The 17483-nt window shown below is 42.5% G+C and overlaps 1 protein-coding gene across 1 annotated transcript in view; it reads left to right on the forward strand.

Annotated features, from left to right (window-relative positions):
• Positions 1–3458: 3458 nt before the first annotated feature.
• plxdc2b (plexin domain containing 2b) overlaps positions 3459–17483 on the forward strand; it is a 97879-nt gene continuing 83854 nt past the window's right edge. The window contains exon 1 of the mRNA XM_083901416.1: positions 3459–3604. Coding sequence (XP_083757542.1) covers positions 3511–3604 — 94 coding nt within the window. The 5' untranslated portion in view covers positions 3459–3510. The remainder of the gene's footprint in view (positions 3605–17483) is intronic.

Genomic DNA, 17483 nt, shown 5'->3' on the forward strand with positions numbered 1-17483 from the left:
TTTCATATTTTACCTTTATCTGGTTTGGATTGTTCACGTTGCCTGTGTATGTGTGTGTGTGTGTGTGACTTTGATAGACGCCGTAAATATGTCAACAAGGAGTGTGTGTGTGTGTGTGTGTGTGTGTGTGTGTGTGTGTAAAGCAGAGTTTATTTATGTGAGTTAACAGATGTGTCATGATTATTTATTTTTGATAATGGCAACACGCCATGGAGCTATTTTAAGACAACCAACTAGGGGTGGGGGAAAAAAATCGTTTCATATAGGAGTCGCAATTCTAATCATCCACGATTCTGAATCGATTCATAAACTTCAAAAATCGATTTTAGATTTTCTATTTTTGAAAAACCACACAAACACCAGTTTGTGTTATTTGTGTACAGTTTATTTTTGTAACTTCTGGGAGAAAAAGGCAGCTAGCCTAAGCTTTTATTTACGCAAGTTATGTTTTTGTACAGGAAGTAAGTTTTCATTAAAATAAATGTTATACTAAATGTTAACTTTTTGTCTTAAGTTTGCCTGTGTGATCACATTATCACATTATCTTATATAAACTGTATTGTTTTGATGCCATCATTTGCCTAAACACACTGTGCATTGTATCAATTTTTGAATCGAGAATCGTACGAATCGAATCGGTTGAATCGAGAATCGATTTTGAATCGAATCGTGACCCTAAGAATCGGAATCCAATCGAGAGCCACCCAAAGATTCACATCCTTACAAATAACTATAGAATCTATATATTAACAGAGGGTTAATGAAGAAAAGGAGGAAGATTTCATATAATCAGTCTTTATGTAAGTGAAAACTGGGGATTTTGAAGTGTCCATTCATAAGGTAACTACAAAGACATGGCAGTAATTGCTTTGACATTGATATGATGCCATTTGGGAGCTGAAATCTATTTCTGTGCACAGAATATTCATGACTTAAAGCAATTGTTTTTTGAAGAGTGATTACATGAGTTATTGGAATATTACCTTCTCCACTTATTTTATCATGTTCTCTTTCACCTTATCCATGATCTTATGACTTAAACACTCATCTATTTCTTTTTATCAGTCACTATTTACATTTTTACTCTTTATTTTACCTTCATTTACCCTCATTTACCCTCTGTTCTGATTACCTTGTTGATTTAATGCCCTTCTACCAGCCGTATCGGTTGAGATGGTTGTTGGGTCGGGGGGGGATGACAGGTTGTTTTCCTTCATTAATCCGGTGAAGCACTTTGAGCTGCATTGCCTTGAATGAAAAGTGTGCTTTCCATCACCAAAGTCCATAGAGAAAATCATGGCTTTTAGCTGAGGGTGACTCATCGATGCTGGTTTACAGCTGAACAAAAGATGACAAATACCAAAATCACAAATGAATATATTTGAATTTTCTGACGGAGGCAGCAGTGGATCAGCACTTCCTGTGTGCTATGATGTAAAATCGCTAATTTTCTGAATGGACTTTGGTGCTGCAGTAAGTAGTTAGTTACTTTGAGAGAAAAAATATAAAACATATATTTTTAACACATTGTAGACTTAAGTTTTCTTATTTTTTTGTCATCCTTTTATGATCTTTTTCCTTCTGTCTCCACCGTGTTATCAGTCAGAGCAAGTGTCCCAGGCGGATCCACAGAAATAATATCAGTATTTGATTGTTAAGGCTTTTTGTACAACTTTGTAAATCCACTTAGCCTCCAAAGCGACTTCAAATGTTAAATCTGCATGCGCACGACGCCAAGTCGACTATAAAGGGTTCTTTTATGCGAGAGTTTCCTCTCGACATGAAGTTTTTCCGTGGCTGTGGTGCAGCTCCTGAGTTCCCACCGCGAGCATCTTAATTGGAACAAGCATGTGGTCCAAGTTATCCTTCCTGTGCAGAAGGAGCACAAACTAAAGGGGAGGAGGGAAAAAAAACTGTAAACACACGCTTAAGACTTTAAAATATTCAAATTTCATCATTTACTACTTTCCAGAATCTTGTTTTGAACCAAAGGAAGTCACATTTGTTTGCAAGATTCCAAAAATGTATATCAGTTCAGGAGGATTCCTTCAGATTTTAGGCCGTTCATTATGTAATAAATCTAAAGCAACTGGCCATAAAATCCTCCTAATATGTCACAGAGACTCAGGAATAATGTTCATATAACAAACTGAACTCACCAACAACAACAGTACAGACAAAATATTTGCATTAAAAAAAATATTTTGCAGACTGCAAATCATGTTTATGTTTTGAAATCATGTTTTGGCATGTGGCGCCACCTACCGCAGTCTACCAATCATTGCAGTCAGTAGAGTCTCAGCTGCCGAGCAACCACGGGTTGCCAGATAGGTCAGAAAACAAAACATAAAAGACCTTGGTATTTTGAATTTGAATGTAGTAACTGTTTTTGGCCACATTCTTACATATGGCACCTTTAAGTAATACAAATATGTTATTAAGAGGCTCTAAAATATAATGTGAGCCTACATTATTGTATGTGTTGACATCACATTTATTAATGTGTGACTAAAACCATGCACAGTATGCTCTTGCACAGCCCTTCCCATGTATTTCTATTTATTTATTTATATAAGGAAAAGGTACAATTCATATTGATAAACACTAAAATGGAAGTGAAATGGTTGTGGGAGTGGGAAAAAAAACCAACAACAACAAAAACAAGGATGTAAAGCTCGAGTCAACAAATCATTAAGGATTATCATAAATCATGTCCCAACATAGGCCTGTAGAGGGCGCTCTCACAGCTCACCTGACTGCAAAACGGAGGTGAAGGGATAGATAGATAGATAGATAGATAGATAGATAGATAGATAGATAGATAGATAGATAGATAGATAGATAGATAGATAGATAGATAGATAGATAGATAGATAGATAGATCGGTCTCACAAACACAGATAGAGAGAGGCGTGTGTGTGCGTGCGTGCACGCGCGCGCGCGTGTGTGTGTGTGTGTGTGTGTGTGTGTGTGTGTGTGTGTGTGTGTGTGTGTGTGTGTGTGTGTGTGTGTGTGTGTGCGCGTGTGTGTGTGTGTGTGTGTGCGTGCAGCTGCAGAAACGCTCCGGCTCTTCTGTTCACATCAAACAGAGGAAGAGCCATTGGCTCCGAGGAGCTGATGACGGAGGGAGCGCACTGTCTTCTCCAGGAGCGCACACTCACTCACTCTCATACACACACACCGACTGCACCTCCGGTCAGTGTGGGATGATATATTAAGTGCTCAACTTCTCCTTTTCCCTCTGTAATTATTCATTTTTTGGGTCATTTTTTTTGTTGTTGTCGCTGTTTGGCTGCAGGAGCGCGCAGATCAGACACCGCGCGCCGGGAACACACACACACGGGCAGCAGGCAGCTCCTCCGGTGCAGCGCGGGCAAAGGTTTTTCTCCCCCCGTCTCCAAAAACAAGCGATCTAAGAGACACGGACAAGGGCTTCTCTCGCTGGGGAAGCGATACAACCGGAGGAGAGGGAGAACATCTGCACACCAACAAATCAACAAACTTGGGGATATGGCGCGCGTGAGGACGCTCGATCTTCTCGTTGGAGTTGTTGTAGTTTTGCAGTGCGCGAGGAGCATCCGAGCAGTGATCTCTGACACCGACGGTAAGAAGCCTGAGCTGCTTTAGTTTCTCACAGGTGTAGTGATTGTGGAGGGTCTACTGTTGATCTGGCTGCAGAGCTGTCTGTGTGTGTGTGTGTGTCTGTGTGTGTGTGTGTGTCTGTGTGTGTGTGTGTGTCTGTGTGTGTGCTTTAATGATGCTTTTCTATAGGAGCCATTAGACAATAGACTGTCATGACCTCCTAACTTATTTATTTTCTCTCAGGAATAAAACTCTGTGTTATTCCATTTACATATTTCCATTACAATTAAGGGCAAAGAGTTAATTGCTTTGCTTTTTTGCTCATTCATTGCCCTCAGGCTGACTCTGCAGAAAACGACTTGTCTTTTTGTGTGTTTTCTATTTTCTGTCTGCGTCAACCTGCATCCAGGAAATGACCCATTCTCCCTCCCTTGTCCTGCAACTTTAAGCAGATCCAGCAGGTGCAGGCATAGTCCATCATGCTTATAATAATCCCTCAGGATGTCCCATCTGGTTGTGATGTCACCCTCAATAATTTGAACTCCTAATTGACATAATTATACAATATTGACTTGAAGGAGATCTAAAACTAGCAATGGAGACCATTTACTACACGGGAAATGTTGGTTTTCCTCCTCCATCTTAAATAATTTAAATAAAAATAGCCCTGTCCACACGTGCCGTTTCTCAAAAACATCTTAGTCCACATGAAAACGCCAAATAAAGTGCTGTCAAAATCACGCCGGTCAACAGGTGGCGATATAGCTGTCAGTGTAACGCCTTGTTAGCCAATCAGAAGACAGATAGATAACGTATCATTGCTTGTTTTCCGGTTGGAGAGAAAAGAAGAATCGTTTATTTGGCAGTTTGATGTTGGGTTGTTTTCTTCATGACAAAATCAGAAAATGGGGAAGGTGTGTAACTAAACAGGAAGTGAAATCATCGTTCATTAAGGTCACTGGCCTGAAGATTTCAAATGTATCAGGGGCAGAATTAATTTTTTAAACATAGACGTTGTAAGAAGTAGACTTCCATTCAAGCTGATTTCCTTTTGCCCTCTGGTGGCTATTCATGATATTGTTACTTCCAGGTTGGCCGCCTTTGTCAAACCAGAAGTCTACATCCATTTTTTTTTATGTATGGTCGTCATGGACGTCCTTAATAATGAGACGTGGTCCACGCTGAAGGACGAACAGTGCGGCGTGAACAATATCGCTAATGTACGTTTTATCTCACATCTAGTCCGAGGCAGGCATTTATCCCTGGCAGCTAATATTCATCTCATATCAGATAGTGTTTGGAGAAGTGTTTTGTCCACTGACAGCGACTGTAAATTCTGTAAAAGTGTGTGTGTTTTATGTGTGTGTGTCTGTGTGAGACCACAGGAATGTATATGGCTCAGTCTGAGAGATGCTCTCGGGCCGAGTGCGACCGCTCGCACACAGACGCATGCAAACACTAAACACTGTGCACACTCTCACCCGGTGTTATTTATGAATTACAGCACTCTCTGGCTCGTTTGACATCAGGCGCTTAGGCGCAACAAAACAACAGCTTGTTGTCCTCTGCACGGTCGTGGAATGTGTGTTTCTCATTCAGAATGTTGTTTTCCAGGGTGAGAGGGTGAGGAACGCTCAGAAAATAGCAACACCTATGAGCAAAAAGACCTGTGCAGCTGCTTGTTTGCCCAGTCTCCTGCATGAGCTGCAGTTAGAGTCCACTCCTCCTGTATCTAGGACAGTATTTTTAGTCATCTGGGTGAGGTGCTTCCCTTGTCATATGGACTGACCTGCACTCTTGTGATGCTTTAAGGAGCAAGCTCCCCCCTGTTCTTTTATAGATGTATTAATAGAGTGCAGGTGGACACCTCCACACTGTCTACATGTCTCCACTGGGAGATACAGTACTGTATAATGTACACTAAAAATAAGCACCCAGGATGTCTCACAGTGTGTCAGCAGTTACAGTAGAGCTGGAGCTTTTGAGGGCTGGTGGGAGCATTCATTTCCCTCCTCCTTGCATTTATTAGTTGGAGGATCTGTGGCGCACATCTGGGCAAAATTACACAACATCCTGTGAGTGCATAGCTTAGTGCATCCTTTAAGCTCTCCGTCTGTGGCTCTGATGTTTGCCCACCAGTGGCACAAAACTCAGACTGAGACTCTGGGGTTAATTTGCACTCTTCTGTGCGGGGGAATAAGAGATGTTCACTGGAGTCTGGAGAGTTTCTGAATGAAAAGACTGGAACGCATGAGAGCAAGCGAGCGTGAGAGCGAAAGTCTTGCCTCGTCTAATGATGCGGTCTGGTTTAAAAAGCCTTGCGCTGAGGGCTGTTAATGTGCTAAGACTGCGGTCGTGTGTGGAATTCCGTTTGTTGTTGTGTGTGTGTGTGTTTGCAGCAGACATTGGGGGGGAGTTGAGAGGGTTAACCAGCTCGCGGGGGCAACGGCGATATGGACATCTCCAGCTCCAAGGTGCCACTCCTCATCCATCATACTGCCAGTGGCTGCCTCTGCAATCACACAAATACACACTCAGAGGAACACAAGGAGCTTGAGCTTCAGAGAAGCATGCAGCTCAGAGATTTTCATATTTACGACTGGAGATGGCGTCCGATAGCGAGACGTGTTTGGGATGTAGTGATACCTGTGTTTGTGAAGCTCAAATTCAACCTTCTCTAATTCTCCTCTGACTGTGATTGAAGTCATATTTTGTGTGTGCCCAATAAATTGCAGTAATCCTAAAAGAGAAACCGTGAAATATGCAAAAAAAAAAAAAAAAAGAGATGACACAACAATTTTTTTTTCTTTGCTTGACTGAAGTGGAAAAACTGAAACTGTGTTAATAAAACCAAAATCTGTCAAAATACAATGGAAAACATAAATCAAGACACACGTAAATCCAGTGGCTTAAAGTTTCTGCTCCACTTAAAGCTCATCGAGTGGTCCTGTTGCACATATATGTTAGTTATGGAGGTCAACTTACATACATTAACTTGTTTTTATGGTCAAAAACCTCCTAGTTGCTGTAAATGAGCCGCTCGTGAAACACCTCCACAACGGACATTATTCTTCTTCTGCGGTTCAATGTACGCAACCGGATGTACCGGCACTAGTGCCCGGACCAGGATGATGTTGCTGTTCAGGAGAACTGCTGTTTACGTAACACGACCAGGTTTTTTCAGAGATCTCGCTGAGCCCGAGATTACAATAAAACACAGTGTTCTCAGCAGTGGCTGAACTGTTTGTTTAGAACCTTCAGGGCTTCATAAACAAGGTAATGATGCAGATACACACTAAACAACAGCGTTAATTTGAACTTCCGGTCTAGGTCCGCTTTAAAACAAACAAGTGCAGTTAATTGTGTCGATATCGGCAGAGTTTTAGAGAATAGAGAGAGTTAGAGAATCTCAAGTCAGAAAGACACGATCCCAAAATGTCATTTGATGATGTGGGGATGAGACTCGATCAACTTCTCTTCCAACGTCAACGTCTCAAACCCCTCTGCTTAACTCCACCTGCTTTATTGGAAAACACAGCGCTGCTGATTTGTCGATGATGGAACAATTCCCCAACATAAAACCACCTTTCCGAGAACTCGCTTCAACCAAAGTGGGAGGAGAGGCTCAGTCTGCTTTAGTGAAGAGATTGTAAGCCTTCTTGGAATCTCAAGGCCCCCCCCCCACCTCTCCCTTCTCTTTCTGACATTGCACATTTCTGAGCAGACAGAATGAGGTAGCCTCTTTATTGGCCGTCTGAATGACCTGCTGAAAGAAGCTGCCATGAATAGATGACGGGGGTGGGGTGGATTGAGGAGGAGGAGGAGGAGGGTCGGAGACAAGGATGGGTGGCTGTAGCTGTGGCGGCGACTGGGATTATTGTGGTGAGTTTGGGCCGTGCCGCACATTGCAGAGAGGCAGAGAGGCAGGGTCAGAGCCCCAGCACCAGCATGCTTACAGCAGCACCAGGCTCCTGCATTAGTCACGCCTGGCCCTTGTCCCTCAGCTCCCACCCCCTCCTTTTTTTTTACTTTTGAGAAGAAGCTCAGGCTGATGGCATGAGAAGGCTGGAGTTCAATAGGCTCAGAGACAAAGAGCAAAGGGGCCGCGAGTTAATGAAACGCAGTGCGGCTAAGCTCCTCTTTAGCTTTTGCCCATTGTCTTTCATGTGGTCCGAAAGCTCCTTCACTTCCAGTTGGTGCAGCATCTTTGAGGTTGCAAAAATCACTTCCTGGAATTCTCTAATCTTGTGTGATTTGGGGTTTTTTTTGGAGCAAAATGGTGGATTTTGTTAAATTTCAGTTGAGGTAGTCTGGAATGTGGATTTTTAGTATTTTCGTGAGTCATGTCCTTCAACTGTGCACATAATTAGGTTTGGGGTCACTTAGAAATGTCATTATTTGTGAAAGAAAAGCCCTTTGTTTAATGAATATCACATTAAATGAATCGAAAAAACACTCTATATATTGTTAATGTGGTAAACGACTATTCTAGCTGCAAACGTCTTTTTTTTTAATGGAATATGTACATAGGTGTATAGAGGCCCATTTCCAGTGTTCTAATGGTACATCGTGTTTGCTAATCGTGTTAGAAGACTATTGGATGATTAGAGAACCCTTGAAAACCCTTGTGCAATTATGTTAGAACAGTTGAAAACCATTTATTTTTAATAAAAATCCTTATTTCTAATCTTGTCAATGTCTTGACTATATTTTCTATTCATTTTGCAACTCTTTCGATGAATAAAAGTGTGACTTTTAATGGGAAACGCAACAAAAACTGTATAGGTGACCCCAAACTTTTGAACGGTAGTGTATAGAATAATGGACACAATCAGTAGCGACGCTGCTGGTGGCAAAAAGAACTCTGATTGAAAGGATTTCTTCTTGAATTTCTTAACGGTTGGTGTAGTCGTAGCACTCTTGCCTTTGCAGCAAGAAGACCCGGGTTCCGATCAGAACAAGGGGTTTTGTGCATAGAGTTTGCACGTTCTCCACGTGTGTGCATGGGGTCTTCTCCGGACACTAAATTGCCCGTAGAGTGTGTGAGTACCTGGTTGTCTCTATGTGGCCCTGTGATGGACTGGCAACCTTTCCAGGGAATACCCTGCCCTTCGCTTTACATCAGCTGGGATTGGCACCAGCATCCCCTCCGTGACCCTCATGTGGAAGACAAAGCGGTAGAAGATGGATGGATGTTCCCATTTAGAGGAAAACAGACCATGAAGCATGTCACATATGAGTGAACACCGCAGTGTTTTGCTGCGAGACGAGAACCATCCAATATATGCTTGGTTGGAGGTGACATCTGTAAATTTATGGATGCGTTGACTTTCATTGCGTTGGTCAAATTGCAAATATTGCAGCTTCAAATACAGAGTTGTCCATTTATATGTAGATTCAATGGTAAAAGCATGGACGTCATTCATCAGGCTAGTTTGAAAAGGCCAATGGCAGGAAGCATGCGATGCTTAAAGCAGCCTTGCCGTGCAACAATACAGATGTGGACGTGAGCGGTGCAGTGAATCACGACGAGTCTTTCCCATTCATTGCCCGCCGACGGTTACAAAGCTTCCCGTAGACTGCGCGGCGTCAATGTCAGGCCGTTATCCGCTCCTCCTGCTCACTCGGCTGATGGATGCTACCGGAGGAGACGCTAGATCATCAGCTGGAGAGTGACATAAATAAAAGGCTTTTTATGTACGTGTGTGTGTGTGTGTGTGCGCAGGGGGTAGAGTTGTCTGAGAGGATAACAAGCAGAGAGGAAGGCGGCAGAGCAAGTTTTCAATTCCCCTGCCACGCTGAATGGCCACACAGTGCAGGAGAAGCAGATAATTACTGTAGCGTAACAGCAGAGTTATGACAGTGGAAAGTGTGCCGAGTGCCGAGCATAGATTAAAAGGGCTATCGATGATTTTGAAACTGTGATAGTACAGGGATTCCATTATGATGAAGTTAAGGATAACCTTATTTGTTATTTTTGATGTTATTTTGGGGTAAAAGAAATTGACTTGCTCATATTATCCCTATATATCACGATAGTATGTTACTTAACGGTGCCATATGTAAGAATGTGGCCAAAAACAGTTACTACATTCAAAATACTGAGGTCTTATAGGTTACGTTTTCTGACGTAACTGGCAACCCGTGGTTGCTCGGCAACTGAGACTCTACTGACTGCAATGATTGGTAGACGGCGGTAGGTGGCGCCACATGCCAAAACATGATTTCAAAACATAAACATGATTTGCAGTCTGCAAAATGTTTTTCTAAATGCAAATATTTTGTCTGTACTGTTGTTGTTGGTGAGTTCAGTTTGTTATATGAACATTATTCCTGAGTCTATGTGACATATTAGGAGGATTTTATGGCCAGTTGCTTTAGATTTATTACATAATGCACCTTTAAACCCAAGGAGGTGCGACGACATATCGCCAAATTGACACCCCAATGAATAATATCGGTTGATTCTTGCCTATATACAGTCCTAGTGGTTAGTGGCCCAAACTGAGAGTTCCACTGCAAATACGGAGCACAGAGAATGCAGCTGTAAACATTGCCCTGGTGCAAAGATGCACTCACAGAAAAAAAAACACTTAAAGAAGTAGCACAGCAAAGTGTTAACATGCTTTGTTATCACGCCGTAGAGAGAGAGAGGATGGAGCGGGGAATGTTCCAGCTCCTGAGAGTTGATACGGTGCCACTCGCACATGATCCAGTCGTTCCACACCCTGCAGCAGTGGCTTCATATCTCGCTCTGCAGGAGCGGTTGGCTTGGCTTTGTCCCACGAAAAACAAGTGTCAGTCACAGCGTTTTTTTACGGGCGTGCTGCTGCATGCCTTCATCTGCATCTATGTGCAACTGTGTGTGAAAGTTTGCTTTTTCTCTCTCGTGGTCGGCGACATCAGTGTCTGCCTCCAACTGTCTGTGACAATACAGTTGCTTTCCTGCACGCACCCTTTTTTATTTTGGAATTTTGAGTGGAGGATCAACGTGTTAGTTGAAGGGCTTTGATCCAAGCCTGATCTGAAACTGGTCAGAACAGAGCTCCGTGGGGGAGTTTCAGTCAAATTTGAGGCATTGGGAGAGAAAAACTCCCTTGGTGGATGTGACTGAATTCAAAAGTTGTTTTTAGAAATAACAGTTTTTTGTCCTTGATGCTGTATTTTATCAGTTGGATGTTTAAATAATGTGTTGTATGTGATAGTTGTATGTGTCTGTTTGTGTTGCTGAATTCTGTGTTGTGCTGCCTTCTTGGCCTTCTTGACAAGGTCACTTGGAATCTCAATGAGGCTTTTTACCTGGTTAAATAAAGAAAAGATATATATATATATATATATATATAGTTATATAATATAAACGTATATTGGAAAATATTAATATTAGTTAAAAGTTTAATTAGTAATTAGGTTAAACAAGCTTCTTAAGCATGTTGTGAGATATTTGTTGAGTGGTGTGTTGAGGGTCTTAATGAATCTTCTGTCTGTCTGTCCATCCATCCATCCATCCATCCATCCATCCATTTCCTATCGCTCTATCCTCCACATCTCATCTGTCATAGGGCAATAGGCGGGCTCACACCCTGGACAGTTCGCCAGTCCATTGCAGGGCCACATATAAAGACAAACAACCATTCAACCATTCGTTCTCACTCACTACGGTCAATTTAGAGTGTCCAATTTACCTAATCCCACCTATTGCATGGTATGGTCTCCTTTATTGCATGTTTTTGGAGTGTGGGCGGAAGAAAACCCACGCACACAGGGGGGAGAACATGCAAACTCAATGCAGAAAGACCCTAGTTCCAACTGGTGCTCACCGCTCATCATGTAAGATACAATAATAATGAAAGCTTCAACAATCTAATGCACGAATCCTTATGTCAGCCAAAGTGAAAAGCACCTTCATTTATGTAAGTGGGAGCAATATCCTTTTAGCTTTAGTTCAGATTGATGTATTTATTGGTGTGTTTATCATGTTAATAGCATGCTCAGCTACCAAAGCCATCAATTACAGTTTTATTACATGCTTTACAGTGTTTTTTATTGCTGCCCTCTCTAAATTGTAACATGTAGGATTCACCGTGATTATGCCGTCAGGCTGCTGCACTGCACAGTGTTTTGAGCCGAGTGAACCCTCGCAGACTGTGATGCGTTTTCCTCGTTGCTCGAGTCCAACAGCGCTGACTTTGTTGCTCTGCCTGGAAAGTGTCTCCACGTCTTTTATCCAGAAGTCTCTTTTCCCCCACAAACTCATCCTGACAAAGAACAAGTGTGCCCGCAGTGTGCAGCCGCTCTTCACAGGCTGACACACACTGAAGGGCCGTGGCATTTTCAGGGTGAAAATGAAAAAATAAAAAGGGTATTTCAGTGTGGGAAGGCAGAGGAATCAACTTTGTCTTCACTAATGCATTTACAAATGTAGATGCAACTCATCGGGTGGTGGAAACTGGTCCAAGTGCCTTTACCAAGCTGACATTGTGTGGTTTGAATGTGCGCTTATTTGCTTATTTTATTTTTTAGGACCAAAAAAAAAATGATTTTGTCAATTTTTCAATAATAACTTTCAATATCTGGCAGTTCTTTACAATTTACTGCATGTTAAAGAAAGACAATGTAGTTGTTCATGAACACCAGCTTTTGCATGTTAAATTTGACATTTGAACAATGTAAAACACATATTTAAAGTAACATTTGCTCGAGTCTTTGTCTGAATGTCCCAAAAAAAAATAGAAACTATGTCCAGGCATTTTCCCAACTCTCTCCTCTCTGGTGACAAAGACGCTGATTCGTCGGCTTCTTGCAACACCACGAGTGAAATTCAGTAAATTGGTTTTGACGTGCAACTTCTCAGCTTTCAGAAACGGCTGGAATTTTTCTGATGGCACAAACCGATGCGTGATTGCGGTATTGCAAACGTGTCCTCTGCGATACGCTTCGTGTTAAAGGGTTAAAGCTGTAGTGTGTAACTTTTAAATATGAACAAAAGGCTGTTACATTCAAAAGAGTTCAAACGGTGTTGATTTAGCCCTCAATCTGGGCAAGCTGCTGCACTCAGGAAGTGAGTTGTGTTATGTCGACGCAGACGGAGGCAACAGCAGCGCATCGCTGACCCACTAGTAAAGCGAGGCGGCTGCAAACAAACAGGTTGGCTGTATGAGTCAAAAGTGCCAACATAATGTTTGCATGTGCTTTATACTTCTTTAACGCCTTAAAGCGTTTATTGCCGCAGAAATCGGAGTTCCTTCGTCACAGTATGTGTGTCAGAGATTGGTCAGCATTGTTCTTTTCCTTCGTTCTGGCAAATCCTTTCTTTGAGTGAGTCATGAAGCCTCACAACAGTTCTGTAAGGCCTCCTCCCGTTGGATGCGCTCAGGCTTTACTGTTCATCACTTGGCCTGACAGGAATCAGAGCTGCCAGGAATGGGAGGATAAATGACTCTTCCCATAAACCGATAGAGGTTTCTGGAGGTCAGAGTCAGATTTTTTTTTTGTTTGGAGCAGTTGTTGGAGAAACTTGTTCCGCTGTCTCCCAGTTGTCCACCCCGCTGACTATGACGCTGTAAACAGGAGAACCTCCCACTCATCCCTGTCCTGTTTTGACTTGATCAAACATGCTCGATTGAACAAAATGTGAGCTAAACAAACAACAAAAAAAAAATAAAAAAAGGAAGAAAACCAACAAGGGGTTTTGGTAAATGAGGTTTCATTGTGCCAGGTGTTCAGGTTTCTGCCACTTTGCCAATGTTTACTGGCTTAAAAGTTTCTCCCAGAGCTGTGCACAGAGGCCGGGGAACAAAGGCTCGCTTTGAGCCCTCTCTGGTGATGAATTGCAAAGGAGTAGCTGCCGCCTTTGTATGCGTGCACTGTGTTTGAGTCACGAGGAAAATGAGGAGACTTGGTAGCAGTTCCCATGCTCTGCCCAGGTAACAAGACTCCCCCCAGGTCTTAATCCAGTGGAATATTGTGTATTGGCTGCGAGAGTTAATTGTGTTTTCTTGTACGGGCTGGCAAGAACAAGCGTGCTGGATATAGGCGAGGTCCTGGGAGCGGTGGCGGGGAACACATGTTATGATCCAGGAGGCAACTGCATATCAATGTAATGGGCATAATAGATCAAATCTTGTGGTTTGGCTTTGTTTTGCAGCACACTGAAAAGTCTACAAATCATGGTCTGACTACTTAATGTGGCATATATCTATGAATTACTCGTGTTTGCTGCAATTAAATGGATATAAATAGGTTTTTTATTCATATTTTTTACCCCTTGTCCTGTTTGCTCTGACAAACACGGAGCTGTCGCCGTATGAGAAACCATTTTTTGCCCACAATGCACAGCTCTACGATAAAGTCCTGCCCTTATGGTCTCGTCTCCAGACATTAGGCAGTATATGCTCACCTGAATGTCACCGTGTACATGCTCACCTCTTCTCTCATGCTTCGTGTAAGAAATAAATATTACATTCTACTCTCACCACCTGTAAAATATTAGATGATGTTTTTTTTTTGTCAGCTGATAATAACATGTCTGCAGGAAGTGATTAATCCCCGTTGTGAAGGGAATTCTCCGTGTTTGTGACAGGTGTTTATACAATAAGCTCCGTCGCCTGGTGCTGTGTCGAGATGACGGAGCGAAACCACGCGGCAACGTGTCAGTTGACTTCCGAATTTAAAGGCCTTTGTCTCCCCCCTGCTCCCAGAAATGTGCCCCCTCGACGGCAGGTGAATTAGCGCAGAGTGGTTTATTTGTGAATATGTTAATCGTGCCAGTGCCACAGAGGTAATTAATGCAGTCAGTCACTCGCACAGGTGGTGGAGCAGGAGTGAGGGAACAATGTGGAAACCAAGCTACTGCTGAGAGCATCGGATACGACTGGTTATGTTATTATGGTTGAATTATTCACTATATTCTAGAATCTTATTACACTCTTTTGTTTTGTCGATTTATTTGTGTTGTTATTGGACCTATGAGCACATTTAAACAGCCCATTGTCATTTTCACGCTCCCTATTAAACTCTGTTGTTGTTTTCTGAAAGTTCAGGATTTCCTGCGCAGACTGTCCACGCTCCTGTTTTTTACTTCTATGGACTTGTAAAATAATATGACGGACACATGACATCACCAAGTGGTTCTGATGTCACCTTTAAGAATTCCTGTTTTGAGGCTTTTCAAGTTTGCAAACGGAAGTGAGCAGATAATCGCAACCAGGCAATCGCATTAGTCTCGTTGGGCACGTTATTGGCATTAAAGGTGTTAATGCTAATGCACGACTGACGAGAAAAAAGAGGCATGTGACGTCGTGTTTACGTGACTCCCGACTGCTGAGGCTCTAAAGTAACGCAGTTTTTCCATGCACCGTTTACCAATTAGCTCCGTTAGCTCCTATAGCGCTGTTAACGCGCCTACAGTCGAACTGCAGCGGTCTGTTTATTGAACGAAAAGCGCAGTGCTAACAAATGTACCAACGTAACCAGTGCACCGCGCATGTGTGCCTCTGTTTTCAAAGTTTAACGTTACTCTAGAGACACATTTTAACAATCGGGAATCACGTAAACGTGACGTTACGTACGTCAGTCGTCATGGATTAATGTTAACGCCGTTAATGCCGCTAACGTGCACAGCACTACTATTTTCCATATTTTTTGTAAAATTGACATCATTTTCTTTTGAAGAAGACCTCAAACTATTGATTGAGGCAATTTAGTCCTCAGGAAAATGTTAACTGATGTGATAAATCAAGTGATAATTACGCTCATTTTCCCATAGACTTCTATTAAAATTTCGATTGGAATATCCCCCGGTGGCTATTCATGATATCCTTACTTCCTGGTTAACTTCAACTGGCAAACTGGGAGACAAGTGTCCACTTTTTTTTAATTTGCAGTCTACAGAGTTGTGCACTGTCTAGTGCTGTGCACGGAGAGGAGAGTTTGTCATTGCAATGCAGTCTCACAGACACATATATAGAAGTGTCTCACGTAGAGGTTCAGGTTCGCTTATTGATTAAATGTCTGGCTGGCTTCCCGTTTACCTGAAGGCGCCTGCTCTCGTCGGCGCTGGAAGCGGACGAAGGTGCCGATGCACTGTGACTTTCAACCCCTGCTTCATCTGAACACGTTTATCTTAGTCGTAAATTTCAAACGGCTGCTTGGTCGTCAGATGACATCTGTGATGCAATCCGTTCACCCTGTGTTTTGTTTTTGGCCTGATGGAATGAAAGAGCCGCGCTTCATAGATCATATTGAATGGGTGGAGGGAGGGGGGGGTCAAATATGAATGGAGAAAAAAAACTGGATATGCTCTAAAAAATCCAATCTATCAACGAGGAGTAAAAAATTGAAAATGTGACAGGATGAATATAAATGATATATTTGATGTCCTTCTCCCGCAGCGAGTCTGCCCCATGTGGCCGGAAGACACGCTGCTTTTTTTAAGACACCGATCAGAAACTCAGTCCTTCATTGAACTGTCATTTCCTGCTGGTGTCTGTGACATAAACGTGATTTGCATTACGCCCTAAGTGCTAATTCGAAAAGGTCATTCAATATCCTGGTATTTGATTTGGTCGGACGGAGCAGAGCTGCTGCGTTCACATTTGCTGCATATTTATCAGGCATTGGATGCACCGCATGGGACACGAGAGAGTGGGAAAATTATCACTTTCTTAACTGAAAGCGATCATCCAAAAAGAATGCATATATTGTGGAATGGGAATTAATTAAAAGTAGTTAAAAGCCAGCATTGTCTTGAAAGTACAGTAAATTTCACCCCGCTGCGGGGTTTGTAGCAGATGTAGAGCCACATGCGGAGATTCTGTGGGATGTTTTATTTCCTCGGTGGTTTTCAGAGGATGAGCTCAGATCAAATCATCCGATTTTTTTTTTTTAAGATGAAGGAGGTGGAGGAAAATACTGCATTTTATTGTTTGCAGATCGTCGTCTCTGCAAGCAATTAGCAGACGAACTGGAGGGGTTTATTGAAAGGTCAGCGTCAGTGCTGCCTCTGTGTTTCATCACATGAGCGATGTGTTTGTGTGTGTTATTGAACAGCGATCGGTCATCAGAAGCCGCCATTGATCGTGTGTTATGTGTTAATTTGGGATAAAGTTGAAGGTCAGGTGACTTGAACCTCACACAGGTTGTTAACTGTACGACCTCCATTTAGTTTGGGGAAACTGTACCTGGCTGCACTGCAGGATCCCCCTGCCGCTGATTTCCCCATTTTCCCCCCACGTCACGTGCGATTAGCGACTTAGCTCTAATGATCGCTGCTCCGTGTTGGCCCAGACTGACCCAGAACAAATGACTGAGGATGTGTTTTTCATTTAAACTGGAGGTCACGGTTAATCTGCAGCCAGGGTGGCGGAGGAAAAAGATCCTCTGTGCTTTATCTTGTGTTCCGGCCTACACACACACACTATTGTTCTGTTTTCTCATTTCTGTTCCTGCCTCTCAGTAGAAAATAAACAGTCTGGAGCTGTTTCTTCCATTCTGAGTTGAGTTGCGTCACCTGTCTTGCACCTGCTCAAGCTGATGAACAGTGTTGAATCAATATTCTAAAATCACTAAAGAGTCGCCTTGACTGCAGTGTCACAGCAGAACAGAACAGAACAGAACAGAACTCAAGGAAGTGGAAAATATATGGATAAATATTCTGCACAAGCTCATATTCAAATAACCTTTAGTTGCTCCGTAACTTTTCTAAAAGGACTTTCCACAACAACAACAACAATAATACAAATAATGATAATGAACTTTATTTGTATAGCACCTTTCATACAAAGGATTGTAGCTCAAGGTGCTTCACACTGAAAGGGAAGTTAAAAATTTAAAAAGCAAATACAACAATAAAACACAACACGGGGTGGAATGAAAAGAAAAAGTCTAAAGTCAGAAAAAACAAC

This window comes from Microchirus variegatus, assembly GCF_963457635.1.
Source record: "Microchirus variegatus genome assembly, chromosome: 15".
In the NCBI taxonomy this organism is placed as follows: Eukaryota; Metazoa; Chordata; class Actinopteri; order Pleuronectiformes; family Soleidae; genus Microchirus; species Microchirus variegatus.